The sequence below is a fragment of the Morone saxatilis genome, unplaced genomic scaffold (assembly GCF_004916995.1).
Source record: "Morone saxatilis isolate NCDOM2014 unplaced genomic scaffold, NCSU_SB_2.0 Contig0, whole genome shotgun sequence".
Classification (NCBI taxonomy): Eukaryota; Metazoa; Chordata; class Actinopteri; family Moronidae; genus Morone; species Morone saxatilis.
The window spans coordinates 3,317,156-3,333,619 of NW_023339650.1; the positions used below are offsets into that span (position 1 = coordinate 3,317,156).

A 16,464-nucleotide genomic window follows, 5' to 3' on the forward strand; every position below is an offset into this window, starting at 1 on the left:
ACTTTAATGAAGTGGAAGCTGGTCGCTGCAGTATATTAGGATTATTAACCAAGCAACTGAACTGTCACTATGCTGTAAGAACTGACTAAAGCTAAGGCTATAGTTTATAGTATTGTTATGGTGGCTTGTAGAGCCCATTGATATACTTTATACGTTTTCCATGTGGATTGTGGGCCAATTTTCCAGCATTTGATGATGCTAATGTACTTGGTTGGTTGGCTGGTTTCTATAACTTTATTAAAGAATAAAAGATCTAAAAAAATGTAAGATATGAAATATTCTTTAACATGTTAAATAATTTGGCCGAACAGTAAGAATTCCTTCATCAAGAGTAGTGTGATAGTATACGAACTGCACGTCTGTTTACTTCCTGTCAACTCTACAGTAGCGTTAGCTTCTCATATAGTGTTTTTCATCATTGCAATAACATCAGTGTTTTTTAGAAAGCGCGCTAACCTAGCTGGCTACTAACCCCAGTGTTAGCCTGATTTTCACAGCTAGTTAAGGTTTGGTTTGCTATGGCTCTTTTTAACAATTGGTGCTTGGAAGAGCTGCCAAAATTAAAGTGACTGACGTGCACCATCTTTAACCTTTAACTGAGCAGTAAACCCTACTTGCTGGAAAATGCCTGCTACACACCCTGGGCCGCTTGGTGATGGTAAACTGGTGTTAACTGCCCATTTTGCCCTTTGCCCATTATCCCAGCATTAGCTGCATACAAGTGAAAGTTCATAGAAGAGAACATAGCCAATGAAGAGCAAAGAAGGACTGAGCAAAACTCTGTAGAGCTGAGCCCTCCTCATAACCTTGACCGTTCTTTTCTTTTCTTTCTCTTGTATTAGCCAGCTAGGCTAGTTCACTGGCAAAGTTAGTACCAGTATGTGCAAAGCTAACTGTGAAAGTGGATAAAATAAGGATAAAACAGCACTGTCGGGTGATCGGCGGTGAAGCTAACGTTACTGTAGAGCTGACAGTAAGTAAACACAAACATAGTTTGTAGTACTGTCAGCTGTCAGAACAGTGAAAATTGAAGCAATAATGACAGAAAGTTAGTTTTGTAAAAGTTACCTACTGCAGCTTTCATATACTGAAAATCTTTAGAGTTATACTGTAACTGATGCTGTGTCTATAACATTTTGTAGTGTTTGTTGAATAAATTAGGAGATGCCCTTTGCAGAAATACGTCTCTTGGCATCATCTCAAGTGTAGACACGTCCGTAGTTGTCAACCATGACCCAGGAAGGAAAAACAGTGGCCCACTTACAGATTGTACGGTGTGTTCAGGCATGTAAACAGGCCATTCAAATGTCTTAAAGAAATACACATTAAAAGAAATCTATTTCAGAATATAATAGTGCTAATGGATAGCTATAGCAGAGGTACAATGGTAATGTCTCTTGTCCATTCCACTTCAATGTCTCTACAAACAGGCCTGGACCTGTATGTTTTATTTAGGATACTCTATTCCAAGGGGAAAAAGGGAAAGGAAAAAATAGTCACAAAATTGATTTGGATGTACTAAGCTTGTGCTACCATTAAAATCTCCATATCCTCCCTCTCGCAACTGCCTTAATAATGGGCTTCTGCCGATTTAATAGCTTTTGTGTGCACTAGTCCAAAAGATGTGTTGATGCATGCGTGTTCCTTTTGTGTTTGTACACTCTACAGTGTGATTTTCCAAATGATTTCTCTCTAGTTTGTCTGAACCATTTTCATCATGCTAACTATGATACGATCTATGAAACCAGCTTTAAAATGCTGTCTGTGCTGGATCTAATATCAGATATGATCCTTTTGTCATTCTGTAGACTGAGTTGTTAGCATCGCAACATCTTTATGTTTTATGTGATGTTGTTATTATGTTTTTCATACCTTTTACCCTCAAAGCATCAAATATCAGCAGCAGCCAGTGTCACTGTGAATGACATGAATGAGGATATGATACTGCACTCCAATATTAGGTGTTTCCATCAAAAAACAAAGAACACAAAGACAATGACTTCCTGTCCTATCAGCACAGGGTATCAGCTTAATGGAAGTATACACCCATAAACATTTTAACCCTTAAAAACAAGATTATGGATGTCACAGTAGAACATCATGTTGATATATTTCCAGTGCAGCAACAGGAATTTCAAACATCTAAAACAGACTTTCTAGGTCCAACAATAGTATAAAAACCTGAATAGGCTGGTGGCCTGAAGAGGCCGAAAGGACAATCTGATGTCAGCTGTTACCAGCATGTCAGCTACCAGATATCATGAACCACAATGTGTCAGCTCACCACTGCGATGCGTCAGCGTCCAGACAAACAAGTATTTACCTCCAGCTGCTGATACAAACCTGAGGAGGAACACTTTCCATCGGCTGAGAATAAGGAAATGGGTCAACTTCAACATCTTAATATGTCTTATAAGTGGCTTATTTAAGCAGTTTGAAGTCCATGTGTAAACACTGAGTATAGCAATTCTATTCCATGAACGCAGATGGAATGCACGAGGACTAATTAAGTTACTTGTAATATTCTTATAGTACCCCATAGTGTCTTAAAACATGTCTGATGGATATAGTACTTTATAGTAAAATCATCCTACTGTCCTTCTGTGATGTCATTATTGTATTTTTGCCCCATGACTTTATCCACATTAAACTTAGTTATAACATATTTTATAGAGCTGAAACAATAGATTTAGTGATTAGTCAATCGACTGAAAAATTATACTATTATACTGATTAATTAATCAAATGCACAATTATTCAGAATATTATCAAAATCACAATATGTGCAATATTCAAATCACAGAAGCTGTAATTGATAAAGGTAAAATGTGTGACACTTCTGTAGAAAGTACTGTAGTTCTGAGGATATGGCTGGCCTACAGAGATCTTTGGTACAGACAAATCATTCCCACTAATTGTGAATCATATCACAGTTTTGGTACAGCCCTAATTCTGATAATCCTCTGTAGATAAATTCTAAGACAATGAAAACACAACAATTTCTATATTTAGATGATTATACACTAATGAAAACATACCTATGAATACTATATTCAATTTCTGACAATAGATCCTCCTAAATGGACCTCTAAAAATGTCTTTGCCAGTGACTGGCTTAATGTTGTTGTTGCATATGATACAGACTAACTTGAATGTTGAAACCATGCAACAACCAAATAATCATCTGCTAATACCATGCTAAGCTAACTGTTAGTTAACTAATGTTAACAGCATGCTAAGCTAATCACCATGCTGCCTGAGCCACTAAATAAACCAATCATCATTCAAATCAACCAGATTCTCAACTTTCTGATCGTAAAGCTTTACTGATACTATTCCAATAATTGTTATTGGAGTTTAGGTTTCTGATTGACTCCAATGACCTGCGATTAAGTATCAAATCAGCATTGGGAGAAAAAAGAGGAGTGGGTCAGTCCCAACATTGGTATAGGACCACTTACCAGTCACTTACCAGTGATTTGGCGGCTTGCTCCTAAAACATTTAAATTCACACACTGGCTGTGTTTCTCAGCCACTAAATGAGTAGAGTGAAAGACAGCACGGTCAACACAAGCGGCTGTGCTTTTAGCTAAAAGGTCAAACATGGATGAAAGGAAAGTAATGTTTGAATTGTGTCTTGTTATAGACAGACATTGGTAATATAAACTTGAATGTAGTTACTAATTTTGCTGAACTTAGATATGCATGCATATTTTAAACAACACATACTTAAAGGGAACCTCTTTACAGCACATATTTTAAAAATCTGTTATTACCTAATGTTATGGACAATCCGAAAACACATGATAAAAACAAGTCTTTGATACAGTAAACACTACAGTATCAGACAGACATATCTCTGGTACAGACCATGGTCATCCCACCACTGCAGTGTCCTTAAGGAGCAACCTGACACCCTGTTTTAGCTTAAACATGCCCCCTTCAGAAATTCAATAAAATGCCTTCAATAAAACCTGACAACCCAGCCCCATTTTATTGCCTGGATATAACATCTCAGTCACCCACTTTCTTTTGACTGCTTGTACCACGTGGTAACAATTCACATTTGACTCGTACAACCCAAAGCGTCTTTTTTACCAGCCCCCAAGTTTCCACCTTCACTGACAGCCAAGACTGTTAACCTTTTAACTTTTTTAACATCAGATTTTATGCATATGATGATGTGTTATTTATACTATTACAGTTTTCCATAGATCAGATTTTAAAAAGTTCTAATATATCGCAATCTATTGAATCATAACCCCTGTATTGTGATATATATTGTATTGCGAGATTCTTGCTGATACACTAAGAGTGACAGAGTAGGAGATATGAATGGTAGAGAAGGTATAAATTTACCACAAGCATTGTGACACTGATCAACACTGTAACTTACTAGTGTACAGGTAGTGGAGGACATATTTCTTCAACTGTACTTCATATTTCTGCTTCTACGACTCTTAGTGGCATGCTCTCCATCGTTCATATTCCATACTGTGCACACTGCTGACAGTTGACTGCTGTATTTATATATATGTTTTCACAGATTTTTGGGGGTCAAATATAAAAATAAACTGAATTAATGGATTTTTTCTGGGAAAAGGAAAATATTTGTTACAGTATGCAATGGGACCAAGATCAATAGACAGTGTAATAAAGTGACCACCTGGACACCTGGTGGCCATGTTTTAATTTTTAATTCCTTTTCCTTCTTTATTTTCTATCCTGTTGTAGAACTTGTACCAGAATCGGTTCCTAGGCCTGGCGGCCATGGCCTCCCCGACCCGCAGCAGCCAGACCCGCCAGCGCTGTAAGGATGCGGTTCGCCACAGCTATGGCCCGGACAGCTACGCTGTCAATGGTCTAAACCAGGAGGCCTTTATGCTGGGGCTGTCACGGTCCACCAGTGACACTGATCTGGTCTCCCCAGACGCTCGCTCCACCCTCACCATCAGCTCCTCCCACTACAGCATAGGCCAGTCTGAAGACCTGGTGATCACATGGGACATCAAGGAGGAAGTGGATGCTGGAGACTGGATCGGAATGTATCTTGTTGGTAAGTGACATGATGACATTGAATGTTACAGTTAATATTAATTGTATTAATTATTAATACATGTATTTAATGACTGTGGCCATAGAAGTTACCACATACAAAGCCACGATAAAACCAGCACTGCTAGTTTCTTTTGCAGTATACAGATCTCTTATAGCCATAGTTTGTTCCTCCTTGCAATGAGCTTACACTTGTTGTAACAGAGTAAAGGAGTGTTGAGCACATGACACCAGAGTCCTGCACGTCAAATCCAGACCTGACCTGCGATCTGACCCATGCTACACACACAGTGGTATTTTTACTTGTGCAATTATAAGTGTAACATGTAGACCCTTGAATTAAGATCATAATTAATTGTTTGGTTGAATCAGTCACCAACTGTTGCTACTCACTACGATGCTGCTGCGTCCACACGGCCAGCTGGGCAACGATGTCAAAAACGATGCCCTGTGTCAGTTCGCTTAATCTCCACAAACAGTTTCAAACTATCTGATGTTCCAGCATTCACACTTTACAGCTTGCAGGGTTATAGCGTCCTTGATCTCCTGGTGGTTGTGTGAATAGTTTCTGTTAACTGGCCCATTACCTGTGCTCCTGCTGCAGCTGTATGTTTTCTCAGGATGTGCGAACTTGCGGCTTTCACAATAAAAGAAAACCCTGGCGGCTGATTAGGGTTAATAGTATTTAAATATAGAAAATAGGCTGCACAGTCATTTCATTTCTGACTTCTCAAAGAAAAAACCACACATTTTTGTTTTCACCTGCTGCCCGCAGAGGTGACTGCAGAAATCTCAGAGGTGTATACCAAAACTATCTGCATAGCTAGACACCATTAAAGGTATATGATTATTTAGGGCCCGAGCACTGACCGTGTGAAGGCCCTATTGTAATGGAAGGAGTTATTATTGTCTGCCTCTTCAACTGCATATTTGGAGGTCGCAGCATGCTCGAAAAGTCAGGAAAATTTGCACAAAATTCAATCGTTCGAGAACTCGACGTATGCAATTGTCCCCGTGCACGGGCGCCGCCCCAGAGTCAGGGGCGACTTGCGTGGAGTGCGAGGGCCCGTTCACCGCTTTAATTTGGGGGGTGAAATTACCACTTAACAGATTTATAAGGAGGCTTTTTTTCTTTAACTTGTGTAACTTTTTGTGTATTCTGACCTAAACCCTGAATTCCTGGTGTTCATAGTAAGATCATCCCTCACTGGCTTCCCTCACTCTTAGCATCCTCCAACTGTGTCAGTTGTATTGGTTAGTTTCAGATATTTTTATTGACCCACAGAAAATTATACATACAATATATTGTTGTATCAATCCTCATATTTATGATTATATATATATATTATATAATATATAATCTTATGCTTTACCTTATTTCATGTCAAAGGCTGCTCGTAAATGAGAATGCTAGTTATTAGAAACATCGCTGTGAAAAATGTCTATTATAAAATGATATGAATTTACACAGATACATGTGACAGATACAGGATTGTATTTTGAGAGTAGAACCATATCAAACACAAGTGAATTAACAAAGCTTTTAAAAATAAAATCAAAGTAAAAAGAATTAAATAGATTCAATGTGTATATACAAAATTAAGAAGAAATAACATGAAGCTAAATCTAATCTATTCTCAATCTAGGAGCATTCATTTCTACCTTTATCTTCCTCCTCTCCCCTGTTCCCCTGTCCCTTACCTTTCTCACTCAGTTACTTGTTGAGTAAAATCGCGTTTTTGCGTAATTGCGATATGATTATTTTACCATATGGTGCAGTCCTACCTCTCTCCCATGTTGCTGTACCTTTATTTCCCTTGCCTGTACCCGTGCTTGAGTTTAGGGTTGGGTTATGGCGTCAGTGGTTCCCAACCTTTTTGACCCCTTTTTGTATCATTAAGTAAACTGATGACCCCTGACTAAGTCACATGTTTTATGGATATTTCATACTGGCTGCTGTCACCCACATCTTTAAAAACAACAACCTGGTCTTAACCCCGTCTCCAATCTCCCCTCTCTGTCAAAAATACTGGCACATGTTGTTGCCTCCCCACTCAAAGCCCACCTAGTTTCCAGTGACCTGTTTGAACCATTTCAACACAGCACATAAACAAACTCCTCCTCTTCAAAGAATCTGGTCACCTCAACATTCTCACCCTACTGGACCTCACTGCTTTTGACACTATCAACCACACCATTTATCCCTCCCACTTTGAGTCCTCCATCAGTATCACTGGTACTGCCGTCTTCTGGAAAAGGTCATATCGCACAAACAAACAGCAGTTCATCAATATCAACAACACAACGCACCTCCTTCAGTTCAGTGTTTTCTTGTCTCTTACGCTTGGCCATTGTTCTGTTAGACAATTTACTTCACATTTATTTTTCGGTTGTCACTTTATATATAGTCATATCACCCAGCACCATCATTAAAAAACTTCTCTATGTGACCTTCACTGTCAGATATTGTGTTACTGCTGTACATAGTCAAAATGTAAATACCTCTACCTGTCATAATACCGTACATATTGTGATATGACACATTTCACACACATTTGACACATTAGCATTTCTACTGATATTATGATACATTATGGTACACCCGTAATTGGTAGGAAATCAAGGAGAATTATACAAGGAGAATCACTTATAGTTGTATGCTCCTCTGAAGTGAACTGTAATGGGAAATGGGAAATAAAAAATGACTTTGTAAAAGAATTCTGGAGGGTTGGAGTAGCAGTGTGGTCTCATCGGTTTAATCTCTCTTCCCAGATGAGGCTTTGTCAGAGAACTTTCTGGACTATAAGAACCGAGGCATCAACGGATCTCACAAAGGACAGATCGTTTGGAAAATTGACTCCAGCTCCCACTTCAGTGTCTGTAAGTGACTAAATCTCTTTAGAAGAAAATAGTTTCTCAATAAACAGCCTTCATTGTAATGTTAAATCCATTCTTTGTCCAAGCTGTTTTATAGTGAATGTTTTGCCTGTTTATGTTTGGAATTGTGCTTTTTACAGTTTTTCAGCCAGGTTCTACCAGTCATATGCAGCCTGTCACATTATGCTTATTCATAAGCCATTAAAATCTGTGCAAACTGTTTTTGAACCAAAACATGGAGACATTGTATTTACAGCCTTGAAGTAGAGATATTCTAGAAGCAGAAGCAGAGATATTCTATTTCAAGGTGCTGTAAATGTAATGCTGAAATAAAACATCATTGATCTCTGTTTGGACACTGGCACTGTAGAGCTGAAAAACAGTAACAGAATGTAAAAAAACAGCACTAAAATATACTATAGTTTGGTTCAGTGGCTTCTCAGGAAAAGTAACAGGGTTGCTTACAGAGGCACATCATTAGAGGGAGGGAGGGAGGGAGGGAGAGAATGGGTGCAGGGAGACAAATGGTGCACAATCACTGCGTTTAGGGACATGGGGAATTGTGTGTATGAGTGAGAGAGACGTGCATGCTTACATGAAACAGAATACATTTATCAGTGTAAAGACATCCAGGTGTTTCCATTTAGTAACACCAGCCTCTGTATCACAGGTGGCTTTTTCAGAGCCTACAGGCTTTACTGAAGCTGTTATGTTGAACTGTTCCAAGTATTTAATACTTCTCAAAAACATTTACTCTTGTCAGCATGGAAAAGCCATGTGATATGTAAATACAGCTGCCTTCACCGTTACCTTCAACTACCACTATCAATAATACAATACTGCTTCTGCTAATACTAATTCAAATATATCTCCTTGTTTACATGCCTGATTGAACAAACATTCGTATCAGTTCAGGATAATGGAGGGGTCGGCAGCCATTTTGGCCTTATAATAATAATAATAATAATAATAATAACAACAATAACAATAATAAAAATAACAACAATAATGTCTAAATCTAACAAGAGACAGGGGTCTAGGATGCCAACCCTAGACTACAGTCCTTTGACTTCTGTGCAATAAATATACATACATAAATGTACAGTAGCACGTTCACACTCAGAACATAACCCAGGCAGCACTTGTGTCTGTCAGCGCAACATAATTGTGATAAAATAATAATTGTCGGAGTTGCCCCGTGCTGTTGCTGTTAAAATGATTATTACCTTTAATGACAAAAAGCAGTTAACCAAGCTGCACTGTTGTACATTTAGTTTAGTTCATTTTGTCACTGGCATGTACAATAATAGGTCTGTGTGACCTTTCCCAATGTTTTCTAATGAGGCTTTCTATGTTCTTGGTCCTTGTTCTCATTTAAAGGCAACTATACTTACGTTTACGGTTTTCATAATGTGACTGTTTCAAAGCCATTTAAGGCAAATAGAAGTGATTATATTTCCGCGTCCCTCTCTGTTAGGCACACTGCAGGCATGCTTTCATTCAGTCACTTGCATGCAGTGTTGCTGTGTGTTCCCCCCTCTTCTTGTCAAACCATCTGAGTGAGTCTGGCCAAACAAGCAGAAAAACATGGAGCTTTACTATGACCTTAATCTCCTCATGCTCCCCAAGCCTTTTGCTTTTTTGCTCTACTTCCCCTTTTTTCCAAATGACTATATAGTCTAGAAATGTAAATGTCACCTCTCAGCTAACACTGATAACTCCACAAATAAGTGAAGTCCTTTAAATTCATTCTTTACCTCTAATTTCTCGATACAAATATATATTTGTGTTTTTATTTATTTATTTATTTTTTTGCTATAACTGATTGATGTATTATAAACTTAAAAAGCATGTGTTATGTAACTTTATATAGTCATCATTAATTAATGACAATGAAATGAAAAACATTTTATTTAGTTTTATGAATAACTCAAAAGGCACTAAGGACATTTCATTACATCTTTGTGTGTGTGTGTGTGTGTGTGTGTGTCTAGGTGTGTAGGTGTGTGTGTGTGTGTGTGTGTGTGAGCTTCACTTATTACATACTTAATTGTTTATTACATAACTCCACATACAGTATATTTATGTATACTGCATACATTTATATTTCCTTTACATACTTGTATATAACTGTATTATTATAGATTCACTGTACAGTGACTCCCACTCTCATCTATGCAATTTAAATGAACATGATCACATGGAACAGCAGGAAGTCATTGCTGGAGACTCATTTGAAAATTAACAAATGAAAATTTGTTTAATACATTTTTTCCAACAAGACACAAAAACATTCTTGTTTAATTTTCTCTCTACCTGTGTGTGTGTCATCCTCAGTGGAAACCCAGGTCTGCTTCAGGTACTACCACGGTGTCACCGGAGCACTGAGGGCAACCACACCCAGCGTGACCATCAAGAAAGGCTCTGCTCCTGTGAGTCCAACCGCACCCACCTCACGGCTTGATTTTTACATGTGCATCTCTCTGAGATTTGTGTGCCCTGTTCGGCCTCTCAGTGTCTTTAGTTGGAGTGGCAGCCCAGCTTCTTTATCCTTGTTCGCTTCAGTCAGTCATGTCAGTCAACCTTAGTGGTGAGGAAGCTACTTTGCAATTGTAGCTTGCCAGGCTACAAGCTACCCCTAAAGTGTAACTACACTTCAGTTCTGCTAGCTCCCTCCTTCTCAGCAAATTAAAAAATGCATCAGAGACCTGCAAGGACAGTGATGTTAGTGGGTGTGGCCTCTGTGCGTAGCAGGAACAGTGAGCTGGTAGTCAGAGCTAAGAGAGCTAATGAGCAGCTGCTGTCAGACTCTGTCCACAGAAACACACAGTCTGCTGGAGCTTTTACACTCACTAGAAGCACTTTGATGGCTGTTTGTAAAAGTGTCTGTGAGCTACCTGTTTGTAGCTGAGCTAGTGACTCAGAGGCTAACTCTCAGGTATGTGTGTGTGTCTGTGGGGGGCTGTCAGTGTGTGGGATCAGGGTGAACACTGCAGTCAGGTGGAGTTGCTACAGCATATAAAGTCCGAACCACAGCGCCAGAATATAACACTAAGGTAGAGTGATAGTGACAGCTAGCATAAAGTCCTGTGAATGGTGCGTCTATATCAGTGTACATTTAAAAATGATCGCAGCAGGTTCAAAGTGGAGGCTGGGGGGGGCGCCCTCCTCCTCCTCCTCCTCCTCCTCCTCTGATTAGAGGCCCTAACACTATTTTTATAGAAATATTCTGATGTAGAGTTGACTCTTTATTAGCTTTTGTCTTAAAACATACAGGGCAAACAATTGAGGGCGTGTTGAGCCATTTTTAACCCACAAAATGCAGATTTTCATAAATTTGGTAATAATGTCAATTCTAACAGCAGCAATGACATGTTTGATCACAGTATAGTGGTATAGTTCAGTTTACAGCTCAAAAAAAAAAGGTTTTAGGTTGGAGTACAACTCTACAATAAAGGCCAAAGAGTATATTTCAGTCAGAGAGGTTATACAGATCAATTTGGTGGAAAAAGCCTCTCTGAGGGAGCTTTCATATAATCTGAGCAGCAGTGAGGATCTTGCTGAGACCTAATCCCCCTAACCCTTAGGATACAGCATCAGATATACAGAAATATACGTGAACATAGACCTTAGCAAGATAACAATGCTATAGCTTCAGTGACACAAGCAGAAAGTGGTGGAGGGATTCACGTCAGCAATCCCTGTTAGCATTAGAGAATCAGCAAAAGGATGGACTGTTTGACATAATGGCAGGAAACTAACATGTGTATTAATGATAGCTGCTTTCTACTCAGTGGGAGGTCCTGCTATTATGTTTGCTGGTTCACTCCAGTCAGAAATCAGTGTTTCTTGTTCCTACAGTGTTGAGTTTGAATGCTGTATGTGCAGAGTTTGACACTAGAAGGATGTTTTCACATCTTAATATATGTCTGGAGGGGATCTTTAATGGAACTTAGCTGTCATTACTGTATGAAGTCCATCTGTGTTTTGTTCGCCTTACAAATAAAAATTTTTAAATATTTTTGCGTACAGAAATGTCGAGTGAACTTTTAAGATTTTGCCCAGCACCAACCTAGTAATATTTAACTCCAAAGTTATTGGCATAAGGAATACAACCCTCTCTGTTGTATCATTATATCAACCCGTTAAAGTCAGTATATAGTTGTGTGTAGGTTGTGTGGTGGTCAGTATGTTAGTGTAAATGAGCTGTTCTTCCCTTGTTATATAAATGATATTTTAAATCAGAGAGACGTTGGTCAGTGAGAACACTCATGTAGGTATATGAGTGTGATTGTGTGTAGTTATCATTGTACTATATTTTAATAGAAAACACATTGGCAGAAGCATTTTATTTTATTTATTTATTTTTTTTAAGTATATTTTTGGGGGCTTTTATTGCCTTTATTATAGTGACAGCTGAAGACGGACAGGAAAGGGGGGCAGAGAGAGGGGACGACACACAGCAAAGGGCCGCAGGTCGGACCCGAACCCCGGGCTGCCGCAGCAAGGACTGAGCCTCAGCACATGGGCCACCAGCTCCACCCACTGAGCCAACCGGGCACCCCTATTTGAGTCATCTTTTAAACCCAATATAGGATACAGCTAATTACTGTTTTTATATAACTGCTCCATAAGTTGTCCAATATCATTATGAGGAGGACTGATAAATTCTCTTCTTTCTGTCTGCTTGCAGCAAAGCCCTTTGGCCCCCAGAGCTCTGTGGCTGATGAATCACTGCGCAGTAATGCGGCTGAGTATTGATTTCAATGAGCAGCACTCGCAATCATCTACATGCAATCTAAATCTACACGCACTCACTTGTTGAGTCTTGATAAATGGCAATGCTATCAGACTGTGGGTCCATGCAGAGCAAAGAAAGACACAAATCAACAAAGTGGAAGAAGGTTTTTTTCTGAATCCCCCCCACGGTCCCGTGCCAAGGCTTCATTTTAGCAACTCCACACACAACAAACCACACTGGCACATGAGGAGAATTCATCATAAACAGGGTCAGGGCAGGCTGATAAAATGGTGATGCCTGCACAGTGTCAGGAGTGGGCTGCGGCCATTAAGTCATATTATGTCATATTGACTGTGAGTCCGGATCTCTGTTGGCCCTGGGGGCTCACTGCGTGGGAAACGGCGCTCACATGATGTCAGAAATAGAAAGAGCAGGCTGGGCCGTCAGTGTTCGCAGGATGAGATATTGCAGTAAAATGCAGTGAATCAGTTTTAAGAACTTGTTTCGTTGTTCAGAGGAGGACGGCGTTACAGGAATTATACAATGTTCCTCCCATTAAGTTGAGCTGGCCTCAGGGCAGCTCTATTGTTTCTCTTATGCATAAGAGTCTCAGCTCTTAAGCATAATAATAACTATTATAATAATCATATTCAGTTTAATTTATCATCATAGCTTTTGCTTATAAAAGATTTATTGAAAGAATGGTTTACAAGAGCAGATGATGAAAATATGAACATAAAGAGCAACTGTTACATGTACAACACAGTCTGACAAGTCAACAAACACAGACAATCAGAAAGGTTGTGGACTAACCAACATATCCAGGTTTTCCATTACATATTTGCATACTAGCATGCATATTAGTGACTCTTTATTATATTACAAACTAATTTCTTATTCTGCATGACCATATTCTACAACTACTAGGCCTTAAGAGTAACAGTCTATGGTTCAAACCCACTGGCTGGGGCCCTTCTGTGAGGAGTTCTCATGTTCCTCCTCAGCCTGTGTGGGTTTTCTCTGTACTTTGGCTACCTCCCACACGCCAAAGTTCTGCAGCTTAGGTTCATTAGAGTCACATTTTTTGAACATGTACATATAGTTGGCTAACAAAGCTCATTCTGATTCTGAATGTTTGTCTGGCTCAATCTATCAGTCCTCTGATAGACTGTTGACCTGTCCAGGTTGTATCCCATCTCTCACCCAATGTTAGCTGGGAAGGGCTTCAGTCCCCCTTGCACTAAGTGGTTATGAATAATATGGATTGTAATGTCCATGCTGGAGATTTAAAGGCTTTGTACATTCATTAACAATGTTGCCTTAAAACATAATCTAGAGCGCAGGATTGGAATAAATCATAAAAACCATATTGTCACACTCCATATGCCTTGCCCCTATTGGCAGCAGACAGTAAAGAAGTAGGGCATGCATGACTAAATACATTAATAAGTGTGTGTGTGTGTGTGTGTGACATGTACACATACATATTTGTACACACAGAGAACCCCGCCTGCAGGCCCCTCAGTGCTGCCATACTTGGATTGACGCCACTGAGCATGCCATACAGTACCAGCATACTTGGCTTTAGTTTATCTAGAACATTCATTCTCTGCCAGGCCAACACTGTAGCCATGAAGAATTTTTTTTTTACTTGGTGAATTATGAATTGTCTCTTCAACTGAGGGTTACTATTGGTCCATATGTGCTGTCCAAAAGCTCCAAGAAATAAGGCAAGAGGGGATATACCAGCCATGTAGTTTGCAGAAGAACCAGTATTTTAATGAAGATAATACATTATTTACATTACAGCTGCTTCTCCGGTGAGGGACTGTCCTACAGAGTGCAGTAAAACAGGAGCCACTGAAGAAGCCAGATGTTGTGAACAAACAGGGTTCTGAGTAATTTCTTGTTTATGTGCAATACAATTCCATACCAGTGAAATCTGAATTTTTTATTTTGTAGTAATAGTAATGCAGTGTACTATAGTGCAATGTTTTATTGATCACTAATATTGATCAATAATTGCATTATATGTTTCTCAGTAGTTTGAAAAATCTTTGTCCCCCAAATGAAAAATGTCAATCACTGATAAACTTTTTTGTACAGAAATCCTTTTGTTTTGTCAGCTTGTGACAGCTTGTACACACTACGTGGCGTAACGTCTTGATTTTTATTTTGGCCCCCGTGTTAACAGATTAGACGTCTTTAGCTGTAGCAGGTCTAGACCATACTCCTTATAAATTATTTAGAGGCAGAAACCTTGAGCAGACCCTGGCTCTAGGTGGGTGGGGAAATTGCATTTAAATGGGCAGTGTAATTGTAACTATACGATCAAAATGAGATGTATTTTGTTTTATTGCTTTTAATGGAGGACAAAATGTTGTGGAGGTTCGGTGGCACACAAGTCATATCTTATCTTCTTCTTCTTCTTACCTGATGAGCTGTTGGCACTGATGAGAAGAGGTGTGTGTGTGTGTGTGTGTGTGTGTAGAACCCTACTCATGTGAAGTTGCTATATACTGATAATATTGTGTTATACACACAGCCATCAAGAGAATAAATTGGCCAGGAAGTATTTGTCTCTGTGTCATTCATCACACACAACCCAGAAGAATTCATAGAGAGGAGTCGGGCCAGACTGGCTATGAGTGCATGGTTTTACCCATTTGATATACTTCATAGTAATATCATCTTACATGACCATGTAGTACTTTCAATGTAGGAAGTACTGAAAGGTATTTGAAAGACAGATATACTTAACACAAACTATGCAATACAAAAACAGGATGTGCACCCAATGGCAAAAAAATTCAAGGACACACTTGAAGGTACTCTGTGGAGGTTTTGACCACTGTTAGCACTATGGAGTGTATGTTATTAAGAGTGGGTCTCTGTTTTGTGGATGTGGGTTATGCCAATGGTTTCACACTTCTCCACTTAACAAAAATGTATGTCGAAAATTCCCTCTGCATGTTTTTTGAGGAAGCCAGATAACATATATAGTCCATCCAGCCTGTTCTGGGTCTACCCTGGGGTCTCTGCCTGTTGAACATGCCCGGGAACCCTCTATGGGGAGGCATAGCTTATTAGATGTCCTAACCACCTCAGCTGTCTCGTTTCAATGCAACTCTGAGCTCCCTCTGAATGTCGGATGATTTACTCACTATTAGTGTGAAACTGTTTACTTTTTAATATCACTGGTGTCAATACTTGTTTTGCATGTGTTTTTCATCATCCTGGAAGCAGAGTAAAGCCTTTGCAGTATAACTCAAAATACAATGAGAAAAAGAGAGATGATTCTTTCTGTGGTCTAAAGAAAATAGTTTAAATTTTATTAGTTAGTTAGTGTTAGTATATTTTTATAGCTTAGTATCATATAATTTGCTAATTGGGCACTACTCGCACACATCAGCAGCAGTTTCTGGCCCAGTCCAAGCTCTCCCCAACTCCCCAAAGTCATGAGGCCAGAAGGAAAATGGGAAGAAAACTCGAGAAAGCCAGGTGGAAAAAAGGCCTATATTCATATGAATATCTAATATACTAAGTCCAGTTGGATTAGTCCATTTCCAGCGTCTTCCTTCCTGTTAAAGATGCAGAGCAGAATTAGCTCTTGTATGACACTTGTATGGCAGGAAGTCAAGGCCAGCAAGCTTCCCTCACAGGTCTGGCTTAAGGAAGGAGCCCTGGTTTCCCTGTTCTTCACTACTCAGAACCTTTTTAAACTCTTTAACAATTTATTTCTTCTTACATAGTATCTTGTGTATTTTAATTCTTTATTATTATTATTATTA

The 16,464-nt window shown here is 39.2% G+C and overlaps 1 protein-coding gene across 1 annotated transcript in view; it reads left to right on the forward strand.

The window, feature by feature from the left end:
• Window positions 1-16,464, forward strand: part of LOC118324042 (E3 ubiquitin-protein ligase HECW1) — a 68,687-nt gene that overhangs the window by 788 nt on the left and 51,435 nt on the right. Inside the window, exons 2-5 of the mRNA XM_035656158.1 lie at window positions 4,735-5,056; window positions 7,828-7,935; window positions 10,270-10,364; window positions 15,515-15,542. Coding sequence (XP_035512051.1) covers window positions 4,735-5,056; window positions 7,828-7,935; window positions 10,270-10,364; window positions 15,515-15,542 — 553 coding nt within the window. The remainder of the gene's footprint in view (window positions 1-4,734; window positions 5,057-7,827; window positions 7,936-10,269; window positions 10,365-15,514; window positions 15,543-16,464) is intronic.